This window comes from Anoplopoma fimbria, chromosome 2 (assembly GCF_027596085.1).
Source record: "Anoplopoma fimbria isolate UVic2021 breed Golden Eagle Sablefish chromosome 2, Afim_UVic_2022, whole genome shotgun sequence".
Lineage (NCBI taxonomy): Eukaryota > Metazoa > Chordata > Actinopteri > Perciformes > Anoplopomatidae > Anoplopoma > Anoplopoma fimbria.
The window spans coordinates 11,472,344-11,490,696 of NC_072450.1; the positions used below are offsets into that span (position 1 = coordinate 11,472,344).

Sequence of the window (18,353 nt, forward strand, 5' to 3'; positions counted from 1 at the left end):
CTGAAATTTAAGGAGGGAATTTAGAAAAAGAATTACCCAAGCACATAGCTGGCTACCAAAGACACATATACCAATAATTGTCCTGCTTAAAACGGTTTCTTATATGAACTGGAAGCAGAACGGGTTTTAAGGATCGTCCTTACTAAATATACCAGCAGTTCAGAAGGGCTTTGGATTATGTGAACGTGTCTGCTTACACTTAACCGGTCAGTGATGACTTACTGACAATCTTTTTAGAAGCACAGTGTGATATGGCTTTAGGTAGCAGCTCAGTAATTACTGCACTTTTCCATCTGGATTACATGTGGCAGAAAATCACTAATTCTTGTGCAGGTTTTAGAGCTGAAGGCTCATTAGTTTTAATTGTGCTAAACTGCCTTCTGCATGCGTAATTGCCATTCGCTGTGACCCCCATTTCCTCTTGTCAACATACTCATAACTGTCCCAGATGTCCCTCCGGCCTGCTGTTCTCTACAACTCATTTTAGTCAATTTCACTACTTGACCAGAGTCTCTCCACCTCAGGTTTAGCCATATTTACCATCTTATCGATCACAATGGACAAGTCATCATCTATTTTTCAACCGATAAAGCCATTAGTTGATTTGTGAAGCCCTTCCACAGACTCACACTCTTGACTGCTGTAATTATCAGGGGAAAAGAGGGACGTGTAGCAGAACTAATGCCAGGAGTGGGATTTCCCCTGGCAGAGTGGGAAGACTTAGAGTGAGACCATGTAAGAGGACACCGCTGTGTGCTATAGGCGAGGACAGGGCAAGGAGTTGATTTATATCCATAAATCCATGGGAAAGGTTCTGGTTCCCTCTGTGATGTCAGTGGGTTTAAGATTGGCGTCCAGCTGTAAAGTGATCCTCTCTCTGTCTGAGCCAGTATGGCCCCACTCTACGTCTTTGGGGTCAAAGGCCGCTGTGGCAGACATGGGGGGGTGTGTGGGGGCGATGGCCTCTGCGACCCCTGTGAATACAGTTACAATGCACTCTCTTGACCTCGGCAAACCAAGAAATTAGTCATCCGTTATACACTGGAATGTTTACATGCTTCAGATTGGCTCAGCCAGAGTAAAGAGCTAAGAGACTGTATGTGTCTGTAAAGGCTTTTGTGGCTTCCTCTAATGTAGACCGAATAAACAATATCCAATACAGTTAAGGGAAATCTGACTTCTCCGTCCAAACTCAATTACAAAATTGAAATGCGGCTTGACAGGACAGATATTACATCTACCTATAAATGGAAGGCACTTTTCTCTGAGTATAATAAAGACATTTTCCCTTTTTCTTTTTTTACTTGAATTAATTATCCCACCCTTTGAAGCATTTGAATTACCTTCTCCTTCCTCTGATCTAACAAGACTTAAAAAAAAAACTGAGTAATTAAAATATATCCAGATTTAATTTCACATAGATCCACTATCTGATACTTTGGAGAGTCATTCCTTTGTCTTGGAAAATCTAATGAGAGCTTAATTTTTTGGATTTATGTGAAAGAAGAAAGCATATTCCTAGATGGTGAAATCATCAGAGATTTACGTCTGTATTCAAAAGCGAGCAGCTCTAAAAATGATATATTATTAAAAGCTTCCAACAAATCATTATTTGAGCTCCTGATGCACATTTTTAATATCAACATAAAAGTGAGCAATTTTTTTATTTTTTTTAAAGCAGACAGTTCCTGGGGTATCACCACGCTGAGCACTATTTTCAGTTGTCAGTGCATTCTAATGAGATGCAGACCTGTTAATCATTTCACACGTCCTGGCTGGAAAAGTTCATTTTCACATCACGATACGGCCCATGGCACACTTTACCCCTCGGACTAGTCATCCTTTTTGATAGGAGTACCGTTAGTAAATGAGAATTAATCAGCCAGCCTAATGAGATAAATTTGCTCAGGAATGTGTGCAGAGGAAAGGGGAATAGTCGGGTCGTTCATAAGCTTCATGTACATTATGTAACTATGTTTCTGGTGTCTCTCCTACTTTGTGTTTTGAATATTGTGGCCGTAAAACCCTTGAAAAGTTTACCATTCCGTTTTATATTGTTTCCTTATTTAAGATGCTTTTCTGTAATGTTTTATAGTCACTATAAATATCTCTCCACCTTCTTATGGCATTATTTTGTCTTGTATTGTGCTGTGCTGAATTACATTGCAGCACTTTATGTTGTGGATTGCTCACAGTGTAATCAAATGTCTTTTTGACCTCTGTGTTTATCTGTGTCCTAGCCAATCAGCTGCCTCTCTCACACACTCTCCCTCCTCAACCCCTCTGTGTTTTATGGAGCTCTCTAAAGGAAGCACTGTTTGAAGGGGGCAGGTCTTTTAAGCCATCAGTCACCATCTGACTGACAGTTCAATCTGATACACGGATTCCATTTGCGGTGCTTTACAAGCAATAATACTGATAACACACACAGATGCCCCTGCACATTTACGTATGGGTTTTCTGGCGTGCATGTGACGGTGTGCGTGCGCGTGCGTGCGTGTGCGTGTGTGTGTGTTCACCTTCTCGTCGGGTTTTGTTCTCCTCAGGGCCAATCCTCTCGTCAATCTCCCGTCCGCCGTGTCTCAAACTGTGTGCTCCGGAGAATGAAAGGGAAATGAGTTTAGCTAACTCCCATTGAAATTCAGCTTTTAAACAGAATTCAACAACTTGAAAATGTTGTGTTTGTGAGATGGCTGGCAATCAAAGAAGACACGGGTTCATTCACTGTGGAGCAAATCAAATGAAAGCTTTTGTTTAGTTTGGAGGCTCTCCCTTCAGGGAAACACTCTTCTCGTAACAATGCACTCCGCCTGTGGGAAGGACTCGGCTCTGACAGGGAAGGTTGATGGGGTGAGCTCCTCTGACAATAGCCACTCAGGCCTTTCTAGGAGGTGGAGGAAAACATTGTTTAATCAAGGTCATATAAGGCCCTGATTGTGTTGAATCTGGGAAAAGAGTAGGCATTAGTGAGGGCGCTGGGAGGATGTAGAAAATGTGAAGAGCTGAGGTCAGGCGGATGGCTGAGTGGGCTGCAGATACTCTGAAAGATGGAGTGTGGGGGAAAACCGAGATAGCAACATTCATCCTTATTTCACACCACCTTTTGTAGCATCGAATATTAAGATCCCTAAAAAAACATATAATGTCCAAGTGCTTATTTTACCCGATTTGTATATGGACATATATAGCCTTTTGTTGCAGTATCAGGCATACCTGGTGACTGATAGTGCTGCATTAGGGCCATCAGAACCAGTGGAGATAACAGATCAAAGCTGTTACTGCTTTGTCTCTCCTTTTTATTCCATGGGAAGAACAGACATTCCTCCACAGCCAATTCCCCATTATCTATTTCTTTCCTTGACAAAACAAAAACACCGAGACCAAGAGAGACAGGACTGGAGTGTGTGAGATGGGAAATGATCAAAAGAAAAGGTGAGGGGAGAGTAAAAAAAAAATAAAAGAGGAAGGGCCGGCCGGACATAGGCAAACAGGAAGAGAGAAGTTGAAAGCAAAGGAGGGAGTGAGAGAGCAATTGGCTGCGTCTTCATGTTGTGATCTGTCAGCGTTGACGGGGACGAGCGGAGCAAACGCACATCTCCCTTGTCCCCTTGGTCAGTTTCCATGGAAACGCTATTTCTCACCCTTACACGTAATACTGTATGTTCGTCCTACCTGCACTGTATTCCCAGCAGTAAGCATGGGGTTCAAATGGACTGTATGGGGAAAAAAAGTAGAGAACTAATGATGTCTTCCATGTGGACTTTTGGGCAACACAGAAACATCATTTGACCGCCTGTAGTCCAAACATCAGACCCTGAGGAAGAGAAGCTGCAACTCTAAGTCTTCCACGGGTCTGAGGTTAGAGCCAGAAATTTACCCAGCCATCATGCAACAGTACAATTTGGCTGTCATTTAAAGACTCGGCCAAAGCCCTATAATGAACAAAAGTGCAGAGGTCGAGATTACAAGGGGAGGCGGAGTCATTTGGAATAATCAGTTCCATGAGTTTATGTTTAGGGAAATGCATCAGTGAGCTGAGGGCCAGCGAGTTCAACCTGGAGTTGAGTGGGAGATGAATGGGGGCACCTGGTGGTCGGCGCTGAAACTGCAGCTCTCTGGGCTCATATTCCATCACAGGCAGTGCTGGAAGAAGTACTTAGATCCTTTACTCAAGAAGAAGCACTACTAATTAATTTGAAGGTGCTCAATTTATCTCTTCTTGCATCCAAAAATTAAGTAAGTAAAAGGACAATATTATTAGCAAAATGTACTTAAAGTACCAAAAGAAAAATCTGAGGGGTCGTGAGATGACGGGTTAGGAAAGTTCGACAGGGGCTGTGACAAGGCCCCCGGACCAGGCACTACTTCTTTGTCCGAGAGCACAAGCCAAAAACGATGGTAATCGCTGGTTTGATCTATAGCAATTTATTGCATTTTGTCAACTGATCAGGTGTTTTCATGTGAAATCTCTGAGAAGTAACGGGCATCCATAGATGTTATTTTTTGTGGCATATAAAGTACAACATTTCTTTAATTGAAATGTAATGGCGTTCAGGTGTGAAGTACTTAGAGACTTGAGTAACACCAGTGATCACAAAATATCTGGATACAGCATGAGTACAGTTTACTGTCTCAATAGAAAGTCTGTGATTTTATTGGTAAAAACAACATGTAACTCATTTAATTCTATTCATCTCTCTAAATGAATGGTGCCACTAGAGAGTAAATGTTACTCCAACACACTGTAAATGGTTAAATAAATACAAAACAAACAGTGTGTTGTTGTCTTTGGAGACGGCATGTCAACAATAATAAAAATGAATGAATTGTTACATTTACAGTATCTCCAGACGGTCCTACGTTTCCCGGCTCAGCCCTTCTCAGGCATGTCCACGAGCTCAATGACATTTGTAGACACGGTGTTGTCTCGTGTAGCCTAAATTGATTGATGGATACTGTCAGCCGTCTCGCTCAGTCTCGTACAGGAACACTTGGCAAACTCACAAACTGTAAAGTGTAATGGAATCCTCTGACTGGAATACCGAGTCTAGACTGACCCATCTCCATCTCTGCTGTGGAGATCACAGTGCCTGGCTGTCTGTACAGTACCCGCCATGTTCAGTCCAGGTAATTAAACACTAGACTAGACGCATGACTGGCCATTAGCGGGAGCTGCAGGAGACAGAAACAATGGCTGTGAGTTTCATACTACATTAACTCCTTCCATCAAAGGCTCAGCTATGTGTTGATGTTAAACATTTCAGCTGCCAACAATCTCCGGCTGAAGCTTGTCATATAGCTGTTGCTGTTATTGCTTGAGAAGCGTGTCAGTGGCTCTAAATGGGTCTTTCCAAAGCCGAGGGTGCTACGACATCAATCATAGTGATGGATGACGGAGGGGAAAATGCACACAGATGACCGCACTGCGACTCCAACCTCCATAACCCCTCTGACACGAGTGAGAATTCACTTTCATTCGGCCTTGTGGACACTATCTTCTCTTTTGTTCTCTTGTTAGCTTTTGTAAACAGCAGTAAAAGGTTTTTTTTTTTTCCGTGTCCTGATTGGCTGTGAAGTTGCTCAGTGACCTCCAGCAGTCATGTCATGAGCACAGGTCACCTCCAGCCCCCAACATGCCATCAAACACTTCCCTGTGAGGTTGCCAAGGCCGCTTATCGTGCCCACAGTTGACCGTGAGAGTTTTGAAAAGCCAGTTTAATGTTTAACCTGCGCTACCTGTGCGTGGGATTTGTGCAAGTGTGTGCATATTTTTGCATGACTTTTCCAAGCGGGCTTGTTTGCACGGCTGTGCACATTTGTGTGTGTGTGTGTGTGTGTCGTTAAAGCGTGTACGCGTTCCACACACACTGTAGTATATGCGAGGTGTATTTACAGATGCATGTGGTTGTTTGAGTGGTTTGGAGGGAAGTTTGCCTGTGTGTGTATTTTGACTCAATGGGATGTGTGCACAGTGTGGCAGGATTGATTTATGCCTCCACCACTGTGTGTACATGTCCTTCAGTTGGATGTGTAACACAAAGGGACATTGTGTGTGTGTGTGTGTGTGTGTGTGTGTGTGCGTGTGCGTGTTTGTGGGTGTAAAAACACAACCTGGATTTCTGTTCACACACACCCAATTGCAATGTTCTAGTTTAGTACATATATTTAACAGCCATTTACATCATAACTTTTTTCAAATGTCTACTCCCTTTTTGTTTTTAAGCACACCAGCTTTCCAAGTGACCTTAACCTCAAAGTTAGCTGACGCATACATACATACATATACAGTACATACATATTCTTACGAAATGAAATGTTACAACTGTTGCATTTTTTTGTCCATCACAGTCCAGTTTGATGTTGTGGAGAAGTCTCGAATGTCGCCCACCAAGGAGGGGAAAACACGCCCGCTGCAGCGACACTCCAGCAGCTGTCTGGTCAACACCAAAATGTCTTCACTGGACCACTGCAGCTCCTCCCTCGGGGAGCGTATTGACCCCACCATGCCCCTGGAGAGCCAGTTGTGAGTCAGGCCACGGTGTCGCTTTGTTATGACTGCATTTTATTTCAAATACACCACTTTGGCCCCTTCGTGAGCAGATTTGACCCCTTTTTGTTTCATTTCTTTGTTCCATTTTCTCTCTCATCACTGTTTCCTTACTGTTCTCTGTAGCTGGTACCATGGAGCGATCAGCCGAACAGATGCAGAGTCTCTGCTCCGGCTGTGTAAGGAGGCCAGCTACCTGGTGAGAAACAGCGAGACCAGCAAGAACGACTACTCCCTCTCACTGAAGTAAGGACAACACTCTCTTTCTCTGAATAACATTCCCCAAAAACAGAACTGAGATAAGATTAGATTGTAATAAAGGTTACGTTTTTTTAAGAGACACATAGAGCCAGAAAAGAGTTGCAGCTACCAATGCTTACCTTTAAACATTGTTGTCAAATCCAACATCTGGCTCCCAAAGGTCCTTGTATACCTGTGCTGAAATAGTCTGCTGACTCTGCCTTTTCAATATGGTAATCATGTTCACCTTTCAGACCTCTATCTCCCACCTACATCCTCCCCCGTCCCTTGTCCTCCGCCTCCCCCCTCTGACCTTTCCCCGTCGGCTCGTTGATTCGCTGATGTCATGCCCACAACAAAGTTAATGTTGCCCTTCATCAGCGACCCCTGACCCCTGCCGCATCCAGCAGAGGGTTCGAAGGAGCCGCTGTGATTGGTTTAGTCTAGTCTGACATTTGTTAGAGGTTGCTTGAGCTTGAAGGCCCCGCGGTGGAGTCACATCCCATTCTTTTCACGGGAATGTGTGGCTTTGCCGGGTTTGGTTTCATTATTTTCATCGTGCGCCGCAAGTACCAGGTGTCAGAATCAACACTAATTTGTAGCCGTCTGAAAACTTGCCAAAGTCAACCTTGATACATTCGCTTTAGCCATCAGCTTTTAAAATCTTAATATCTGACAGATAGTCCATCTTACATTTCCAGGCAGGCTGAACCATCTGACATTTAGAGAAATCTGCACAGCTTCATGACGACCTTCAGATGAGATGATGATAATAAGACCCTCGTTTATTAACCTTCATGATTACGGATGGGCTCATCTTGCTGGAGGCTTATATTTCTTGGCAGGGAAACGTAATGCTTAACACTGCTCCATTCTTTTCATGCTACTGTAGCTGGCTGTCTAACTTCCTCTCTCAGAGACTAATCATCTGTTTATGATTGTATGATTGAAAGAATCCAAATCTACTGAATGCCGAGCTACCGACTTGCAACAATACAGTGTTACAAACAACATACAAGCAAACGTTAAAACACACAATACAAAATACACAGTATCCAGAATGCCAAGGAAGACAGACAGGAGGAAACAGACCTAGTTAAGGAAGCATTACAAACTCCAATTGAATTAGCCTCCAAACCCTCCACTCTTTTTTTCTGAATATTATAATTGGGATCTGCCTATCTGGTTGCAAATCTGTCTGCATGTGTTTCAGGCTACAGGCCTCCAAACCCTCCACTCAGTTTTTGAATATTATAATTGGGATCTGCCTATCTGGTTGCAAATCTGTCTGCATGTGTTTCAGGCTACAGGGGCAGAGAACATAAAAGCCTTTTTTTTGCACATTTCAGTGGGAGTCTTAGCGACAGACAGTAAGAGGGTTTAATTTGAGAACATACAATAATTAGTAGTTTTAGGGCAGGCATACTCACAAAAATAAGAGGGAAGCAGTGGACTAGACCCTCACCTCCAATGTAGATGGAACAAAAAGTTGTTGCTAATGAGGGGGAGAGAATTTGCTAATGCGCTTCTAGTTGTACCAGTTAACTTTTGGAGCATACACCTATAGTGATATACTTATTTTTAACTAGAGAGAATGAATCCCCCCCCATCTCTCTAATATGCTGGAAAAGACTACCTAATGCTGGAGGCTTTACCTCAACAAATTAAATGTCTGATTGCTAGATTCTTTAAAAGTATTGAGTGAAAGTTTTTAAGGGAGGAAGACCAGAAAGCACTGGAAAGGTGCTTTAACCTATATGACTGAATATTTTCTTTCAACCAGGCAATTATAAGAAAAAAGTAATTTAGCTACAACCAGAAGGCCCCTTCAATAATTGAAAAAATAATTTCACTTTAGTTTCTCCTTGGACAATGTTCCACCTGTCCACCAAGTTTCATGAAAATCGGGCCAGTACATTTTTCTTAATCCGTCTGACAAACAGATGATAAGGGGAGTACAGTTAGTAAAGTGTTTTACTAATGGGCTACTCGGTTGGTGAGATAGAAGGAAGCTTTACTTGTTGGTTTATTTACCACTTCCATGCTTCTCTGACTTAAAGGCTTCTGTTTAAACACCAAAAGCAAGTGGTTGGATGACATTCTATGTTTGTCACGCTAAGAAGCAGAAGCAGAAGGAGAGAAATGATGCAGTTGTGACTCATTGGGGAACTGCAGTGTAGTTTGGTCTGAACTATACTCTTCACCACTTCTCCACAAGTGGATGACCTCAGGGCCACCCTAAAGCTTTTTGGAGCCCTAATCAGAATGGTATTCAGCGGTGTGCTGGTTGACCTAAGCAGACACTTAGCTTGCTTATGCCTTAGGCACAGTTGATAGGGTTGGCACTGATTAGGGCAAAAGTCAAAGTGATAGAGAAAGGAGCCACTAAGCAGGGGTGGTCAACCCTTTAATGCCAGGGGCATCATGGGAAAAATGTATATAGTTCTTGGACATGAGGCTTCTGATTGGCGACATCCTTATGAGTGAGTTTTAAGCACTTTGTGTTTTACTCTTGAAACTGCAGCAAGATGTTTTAATCACTATTACATTTCACTCACCAGTAAATATAATTATCAATAGGAACAGTGATGCTTGTCTTTGGACTGAAGATTTGCTGTCAGGTCAAGTGCCTCGTAGTGGAAACTGTTCACAATTTGCTGCATTTGCTCGCTGAATAGCTGGCAGGAGAACACGTGCAGAAGGAGAAAGTTGGCATAAACATTGACACAGATGGTTTCTTGACGCTTTGTGCTTCCGTGTGTGTCGACTTTCATGTGTATATGTTTATGTAAGTCAGCTCCTGGCTGTCACACAATGTCATATCATCTGCCTTTGGCATCAATCAGATCGAGCCTAGAAAACAGCAGGTTGATTGTTAGGGAATGACAGGTGCCACCATTCTGCAGGCAAAGGTGACTCTGAGTTCAGCCTCCTCACACGAGCCCGTCTCCCCTGCTGCCGCTGAAAATGAGTCAAAACCCCAAGGTGAGGATCCTCCATGTCTGAGGTTGCTGAAAAATGTGTCAGGCCGTGAGGTGGCACATATGTGTATTGCATTATTGATAAAGACAGGCGTCGCTGAGACCTCGAACCTCAAGGGTACCCTGGCCTGACGGAAAGCATTTTCTGTCTGTTTTGCCCTCCTGACCCCTTTTCTTCTGTTCACCTGCCCCTCTCCTCTCACCGCTCCTTTTCTTTCCTTTTTTCCTCTCTCTCCGTGAAGAGAAACCCTTTTAGGTGTTTGAAACGTATTAAACCCTTCACAAGTCTGTCAGAGCACAGTGTCACCCCGTTTCTCACCTCACGAGAGAACTCTGCTCAGCGTGTGTCCAAGAGAAAGTGAAAGATAGCGACAGAAGAAAATCATTTCAACAGAATCTGTCGGATGCCACAGCACAGCGAGAGGGAAACTACATTTCCAATTGAAAGAACAACCAAAGAGTTTTTGAATCTGCATTTAAATAATTTTCTAAAGACACGTCTTTCTTTTATGGTGTCTTTTTGATTTTTTGATTTCCTCTATGTGTCACAGACAAGACAAAAAGCATAAAATAAATATTTAATCTGACTTTTTGCCGTTTATATAATCAAAGCTTTTCATCTGCCTGATTGAGATTCTGTTTCTTTAACTTCTTCGCCTGCTTCACACCACTAACCATTTCCTTTTTTCATCTATTGTGTATAACAGAATGGTTGGGTTACTCCCAGTTAGACTCATTCAATTTGGGCTCATATGAAATAATAGGGGAACAGGATATCTAAATGCCCACTAATGCTTAAAAAGGTCATCTCTTCTGCCAACAATGATTATCTTTTGGCGGATGACTTTGCCTCTTTTTTATGGTGCCACAGATTCATAACACTGCGAGCATCATCCATGGAGCAATCCAATATGCTGAAAAGATAAGCTGTGATTGCTGCCAGGCCGTTCCTGCAAAGTTCAAATCAAAGTCATAAACCTCCATAAACAGGACGGTAGACCTCCCAGTGAGATTAATCCTGATTAGACAACAGAAGCCTGCAAACACAGAGATGTGATAACACCACAGAAGCCTGTCTTCTTAAAAAAAAAAAAAAAAAAAAAAGCCCCATTTTATCAACAGCTCAGCCATATTGCTATGTTGTCCTGCTTTCTGTCTCTTTAGGACTGTAACGTGATGAGCAGCCCTGACTGTTAAAATCAGTTGGGAATCTAAAAATGATGCTATTGATGTGTTTGCCCTTTTAAGTGTGGCTCTATGTAACCTAACGCCTGTCTCCCAGCACTCCACATCAAGACTCATCTAATGCACTTTTCAGGGAAGATTTGCTTTTTTTTTTTGTAATTTTCTAAATAAGCTCTCCTGGCACCACTTGCAGAATGGCCGAGCTTTAGAGACCTGTGGCGGGGGGAAATTTGTATGCTTTTACTGCTCTCTTCAAATCATGATGAACTTGTTAATGACATGAATAATTATTGAGGAAGCAACGGAGGTTACACAGAAGTCTGATAGCTGCAGCTTTCTACCTCGGCTCATAATCAGCTCACTTATAATCTCAAATATTCTCCATCATCTGCCATGTACGATATATAGGATTCCAAAACCTGAAAGATCTTTGTTTTCTGCAATAATAATGTTAACGACACTAATTCTAGATAAAGGATTGGTCCCATTTGTTGACATAAAGCATAACCTCACAGGAAGGACTCCCCATTTATGGGTTTTCATGTATTCTTATTCTTGATGGATTTCCCTGTATTGAACCCTGCACGTTCTAAGCTGTTTTCCACTTCAGCGTTATCTCCGTGTCGAGTTCTCTCTCTCTCTGCATCAGGGGGAGAGAACACATCCGCGGGCTTTACACATGCAATTACAAGATAAGTACAGAATAGACTCGCCTCGCGTAGAAAGGTGCCTAAAGCCTTGTTCCTGCTCCTGTTCATCACAGATAATGGGCACATCGACCAATTTGTGTACATATTTACCGTGGGAATATATTCAATGACCTCAAAGATGTGGCTTTTTTTTTATATTTCAGTTGTTCACTGTTCATGAACCCATAAGTTATAAGAACAGGAAAAAAATATACGTGGATAAGAGAAGCGTGGCAGGTGATAAAGGTTGTAAACTTCATCAACTCACTTGACCACCCTGTTTTGTTTTTTTACTGTGTCTTATCAAACCATAGATGAGTTATTATGCCTGTCTGTCAGAATTATATTCCCACTTCCTATTTGTGTTGATAAAATAAAAAATATCTCTACTTAACACGTTGTACACACTTATCCTTTACGTGCACAGTCCTCACAAGAGTCTGTTCTTATCCTCCTCCTTGCATTGTTTTGCATTTCAGCAACAGAGGTTACATTTCCGATTAGGGACGGAACAGATATGAAGTAGAACAGGTGGGAGTTTAGTGAGCTGGAAAGAACTGGTGCACATAATGTTGATAATAGGGCATAATTCCCACTTGTAGCAAGTAAGTGCATAGTAGTTGAGATTAGGCAATCAAAACTTGCTGGAAGCACTAGCTGTTGTTTGAAAAAGCTATTATGCTAATGTGTTTTTGTAAAGACAGATGATCAAAACGGTATATTTATAGGACGATAAAGGAACCATTAGTTTTGTATCAGCTCCTACTTAAAGCTTACCGTTGCATAGCTTAACTCCAAAAAAAAAGTAATTTTCTTTTTTTTAAAGCAGAAGATTACTGGCAAGCTTTAAAAATGTATCGATCGAAGGCCCCTAGAAACGCACAGGGAGCTTTTAATTTGCTGTGCATTTATTGCTGTAGCTTGAGTGATTCATCCCGGGGGTTCATTGGCCTCATCCTTATGCGCTGCATGTGGAACTCAGCTCCTTAAGCAACCTGCCTTTTAGTCTCCTCCCCAGACAGCTCCAAAGTTATCAGAGGTAATCCAGCTTTCAGGACATTGTCACGTACTGTAGGGAGCATCTACTGTAGGGAGTAAATGAGAAAGTAGCTGTCAAGGAGGGCTGATCTGTGAGTTCCCCATATAGCAGGCTTATGACATACTTTTCTCTTTAAATTGGTTTTTAGCCTTGCTAGCGTCACGGTTCTAGGCGCGGCAGTGATGGTGGGTTGGTCCAATACTTTGGTCTGGACTAAAATATTCCAACAATTACTAGATGGATTGCTGTGAAATGTGGTACAGATACCAATGGTTCCCACACGATGAATCCTGAGGACTTTCGAGATGCCCTCACTTGTTTTCACTTAACTAAAAATACGATTAGAATTATTTGATCCTCTTTGCCGTTCAAAGTGTCCTGACAAAAGTTTTAAAGAAGTCATTTTTGTAATGTTTTATGGGGAAAAAACTTTTTGGGGTCAAAGGGGATATTTCAGTTGCAGTACCATGAGTAAAAACATACATCCATGGACCATGACGCTGACATTAGCATTTAGCTTGTAGGACATTAGCATTTAGCTTGTTAATGTTGTCATAGTGTTTTGTACACAAACTATTTTCAAAACTCATTTTCATGCTTTTGAAGATGGAAATTGTCACTACAGAAAATATACTGTATAATGCAGACTATTGGCAATGTTTTTATCAAACTAATAACATATTTTCTGTCCCTCTCTTTTGTCTTCTTCTGTTTTCAGGAGCAGCCAGGGCTTCATGCACATGAAGCTGTCGCGGACGAAGGAGAACAAGTACATCCTGGGCCAGAACAGCTGCCCTTTCGACAGCGTGCCTGAGATCATCCATTTCTACTCCAGCCGGAAATTGCCCATCAAGGGTGCCGAACACATGTCCCTGCTTTACCCTGTGGCCATCAGGACACTATAGTGCTCTGGGTTCACCTGCAGGCGTTGTTCCCTGCGGTACCCACTGGGCCACCCTGTGGCTCCACGCTTCCTGTCCCTCTGGACAGAACCCAGTAGGCTCATGGGAAAGATGAACAGCGGCATTCCCCAAAACTGCTGATCCTGACTCACCTCACTGGCCGACGGATTCCCGACCTGTTCTGAAGGCCTACTGCAAACTATCTTACACATACAGACTTCATTTTGCAGAATTATTTTATTATTTTATTCTATTTTATTTATGACAGACACCCACTTCATTGCATCACAGACTGACTATCTGAAGAACATCATTTCATTGATTCCTGAGCTGACTTCCCTTAGCACTTAACACTCAAAGAAGTAAACAGGTACAACATTGTAACATTTGTCACTGTAGTGTACCTTTTATCTTAAAAAGTTGGACCTTTTTCCTAAGAGTGCACATCGGGAGAATTGTATGAACAAGTTAGTTTGACTCTGCCCATGTGGTTAGGCTCTGTTGATACTGTAATTGTTTGAAAGGGGGATTTAAAGATTGTAAGCGGCATGTTAGGGAAGCGACATTTATGAGGCATGTTGAGGGATATTGTCCACATGGGCCCCATACCGTGGTCAGGAAATTGAATAAAATGGCCTTCTATGAATGGTGAGTCCCCAGCTGCGTGGAAATAGCAGGTCTGTGAGCACTGCAGACTGATCTCTCTATCTAGTCATAGTGCATGCTGTCTGCTATCCATCACTGCGTGGGTGTATCACACCAATGACACCAGTGTAAGTAGCATAGAGGTGAGACAGGCAGATGATCATGATGGATGGGTCAACCCATCTAACGCAGTACAATTGGCTGAGGCCGGAGACCAGAGCCTGTCCAAATGGACCAAATTGGCCCCGCTCCCCCTCCTTAGAATGGCTTTGCATCGGGAGAATGAAATATGCCTGCATTGTCTACCTCAGAAAATCAATTTCATTCGCCCATCTGCAGATCAATAGGTACAATGGGATTGCAGACATCGATCTGCTCTCCCTTCGACATTCCCGATCCCCTTAAAAATTGCATCATACGTTTTTTGAGTACAGATTAACCACGTTTTTTTTTTTTTTTTTATATAAAACAAGCAGATTTTCCAGATCAGCAATTGTATGTATAGTCGCTAATATGATACTGTGTGATGTCAGTAACAAATGTTTGGTTAATGCCTTATAATGCATGGGTCAAATCAGTCCGCTAGATCAGCTGATTTCCAGTTCTGCTTTTTGACGATTGTTCTGTGACTGTAATTTATTCTGGGGTAAATATCACTGATGTGTTACTCCTTTTGTGATGGCCCCGTCGGCCCCCTCCCCCCTCGCCCTCACTGTTCTGTGCCCATGTGATCGTGTTTTTTGGGACTACTCCAGCCTCTTTTACTGTGGTGCTTTGCATTTTTTGGGTTGTTTCAAGTTGTGCGAAATGCACGTTTGCCTAGGCGGTCTGACTCGGGGACACGAGTCACGGCGTCACCTGACTATCGCAATTGCCAAGTCTCACACGAGAGACGATTACATATCCCCCCCCCACTGGACCAATCACAGCGCAGCCTGTTTAAACCGGAAATACACCTACCTGTCATGCTTCTACTTTGCATTGACGCCTCTCTATCATCTACCCTTTACTACCAGATGTGCATACATGTGTGACTGCGAGTGAGTATGTAAAGTCCAACACATCCAACATGTGTGCACGTGGGATTTGGATGCATATGAGAATGTGTGCACAGTTTTTCTGAGTTCCAGTGTGTATTTTTACTCTGCTGGTACAAACTGGTGACAGCCCCTGCTTGAACCTCTTTAGCTGTCAGAACCTTTTTTTTTTATTTTTTCTCCCCTGAAGAACAAGAAACTAGAATTCAGCGCCACGATTCATGAATATTAATTTCTTCTTGTTTTTTTCTCATTAGCCACATTTTATTTCAGCAACTCCTAGGACTGACCCGGCTGTCTTGTGGCCTGCTCTCTGCAGTTTATTGTAACATAACCAATAATATTTCAGCCCACAGCATATAGTACCGCTGACAAATTACAGCGAGAAGAAGCTGAGTCTAATGAGAGTGCCTAATGCCTGTAACACACCGCCTCTTCAGAGGACGCCGTTGTCAGTCCTATGAGTTGCAAATTCTGTGGTTTAATAAGAAAATCCTATAAAAAAAAAAAAAAAATAGATTTTGGGGGCTTTGGTCCAACTGGAAAATGACTGACGCTAAGAATTAGTGAACTGATTAAGCGAGCATGACCACTGTATATACAAAGTCATTTTGGCTATGACTATATCTCCGCTGTGTGCTATGCAACTATGAACTGCAGTCATTGAAGGGAAAATGATTGGCGCGTGTGCCTCCACCAAATGTTTATGACAAATGTGATGGTACAAAAATGTCCACCGGGAAGAGACGTTATCATCAGAGTGACCTGATTACTTAATGAGAATAGTTTGCAGAAAGTTGGATGTATACAGATGTTTATTTTGTCGGTGCAGTACGTGATCAGTCAAATGTTGCTGTCATTAGATAAGTATGTCATATGAGGGTGTCTGTTCGTGTGATAAGGCAACCTCTGCAGCTTTATTAAGGAGCAGTATGTTATTGAAGTGGACCTATGTATTTCCTCGAGAGAAGATATCCTAAGAAGAAGTGCAAATGAAATAAACTATAAGTGTGATGTATCCTTTATGTTCCGAATGTTCCCTGTTTAACAGTAGAGGCTCCTTACTTAGTTACTGCTGCTGATGAGTATGACTCTACTTTAGGAAAGGGCCTGCGTATGACAGCCGCACTGCCTAGAGAGACGCCTTAGCTTTGGAGAAAGGGAAAATGAAAATAAGGGGGGAGACGGAGGGGAGACGGAGGGGAGGGCGACCTGGCGGGGGAGGGATATGCTGCAATCAGCAGACACACTCTTTACATTCGTATATTTCTATCATGAGAGCCTGAAAGAGCCCTTCTCCTCCCTCAGAAGTGTCTTAAAGTGTGTGTGTGTGCACGTGTTCACACAATTGTGCATGCATGAAGCAGTGTGTGTGTGTGTGTGTTTGTATGTGTGTGTGTGTGTGTGTGTGTGTAATGCTGGAAGCAACCAACATCAGCCACTGACTTTCCCCGTGTGTTTCTTGAGAATCAATTTACTGTGGTAAATTGGCATGTATGAGTTTCCTTTGTGTACATTTCCGTGCCGCGTATGTATGCACTACTATAACATATCTCTGTACAGTCCCTCATGGCCAAATGTATATACTGAATGTATTGTATGGGGACATAGAGACATCAAGGTTCAAAATAAATAAAATTGGGTTTATGAGTTAATGTGTGATATAATGTTTCAGTGTTTTTTGTTTTTGTTTGTTTTTTCAACCACATAATTAGGATTAGGACAAGCCGCTTCCTGTGTCTTCACCATCACCAGTTTCCATGGTGAAGCCTTTTGTCAAGTAGTGGAGAGCGACCATTGTTTGAGTCAAGGACAGAAAGCTGGAGCTGTTATCAAACCACTGCTCCAGCACTTGTTGAGCTCTATTGATCCACATCGTAGCACCGTCCTGTAATATTGTTTTGTTCATCCCAAAAGCGTTGAGCTTGATGTGCGTCTGTGCGAAGCTTGCTAGTCCATACTTCCTTTAGTACAATTAGGTTCTCTGCTTCCGGTAATCACACCTCTGGCATCTTTTTTTCAATAAATACATTTTTTTTTTTGCCTCAAGTAAAAGATTTAGAGGAAATTTCAACCAATAGGAGACAGAAAAGTAGTGTTGATTTCCAATAGTAACACATTATTTTATGGGTCTGTAAAATTAATTCCTACTAGTTATCTAAGAAGTTTGCCAGAAGGACCCTGTTATTAGGTATTCATTACAGTAAAATATGTAAATTTCCTTTTTTTTTAAGTTGCTTTTAAACCAAAGTAATATTCATTTCACATGAATTTAATGTTAGAAACGTAATTTTCCATATTCCTTGTCTTGCATGCTTGCCTGTAGACACATTTTATGCTTTATTTGCATATTCAGATGACCTGCTAAGCACTGACAAAAAGACCATCTGGTTTATGCTTGCAGTTATTTTTAATTAATTAACTGGAGGTGTACCAACTGCCCAATGTATATATTAAAGCTGATTTCCATAGCTCCATAGACATAGGTAAATACCAGTTCACATAACAAATCCATGTTTTATAGACCTTTTGCTACTACAACAACAATCTAGTTGATTGTCTTAATTGTTTTTTAATTTGCCTCTATTGAATTTTCCCATGCACAAGCTGTACTTGTTGCACTGCATTCTTTTCTGTGATTGTGGATACTTTTCAGACAGACACATCACTGTGATACTTACAAGCGATCACACCCTCTGGGGTGTTACTGCTACTTAGAAATTAAACTGAGTCCAGCGTTTAGTTCGGTTAGATAAGATAAGATAAGATAAGATAAGATAATCCTTTATTAGTCCCGCAGCGGGGAAATTTACAGGATTACAGCAGCATAGGGTAAAGTGCACACAAGAGACATAGTAAAAGAAAGACAAGATAAAAATAAAAATGAAATAAAAAAACGTTAGTATTATAAATAAGCAGTAGAAAATCAACAATAACTGAAATATTATATTTACAGACAGAAAAAACTATTAAAGCTATAATTGCACAGTGTATTGAATTGCACAGGTTTTTAGTGTCATGTGGTCTACTGGGAGCAGAGCTGGTTGTGCAGCCTGACAGCAGCAGGAAGGAAGGACCTGCGGTACCT

At 42.0% G+C, this 18,353-nt stretch overlaps 1 protein-coding gene across 2 annotated transcripts in view; it reads left to right on the top strand.

Moving 5' to 3' along the window:
- Positions 1-14,915, top strand: part of zgc:158464 (uncharacterized protein LOC791139 homolog) — a 93,008-nt gene extending 78,093 nt beyond the window's left edge. For both annotated transcript variants that reach the window (XM_054612732.1, XM_054612742.1), the window contains 3 exons: positions 6,349-6,523; positions 6,674-6,793; positions 13,400-14,915. In XM_054612732.1, the coding sequence (XP_054468707.1) occupies positions 6,349-6,523; positions 6,674-6,793; positions 13,400-13,586 (482 nt within the window). In that variant the 3' untranslated portion in view covers positions 13,587-14,915. The remainder of the gene's footprint in view (positions 1-6,348; positions 6,524-6,673; positions 6,794-13,399) is intronic.
- The last annotated feature ends 3,438 nt before the right edge of the window (positions 14,916-18,353 follow it).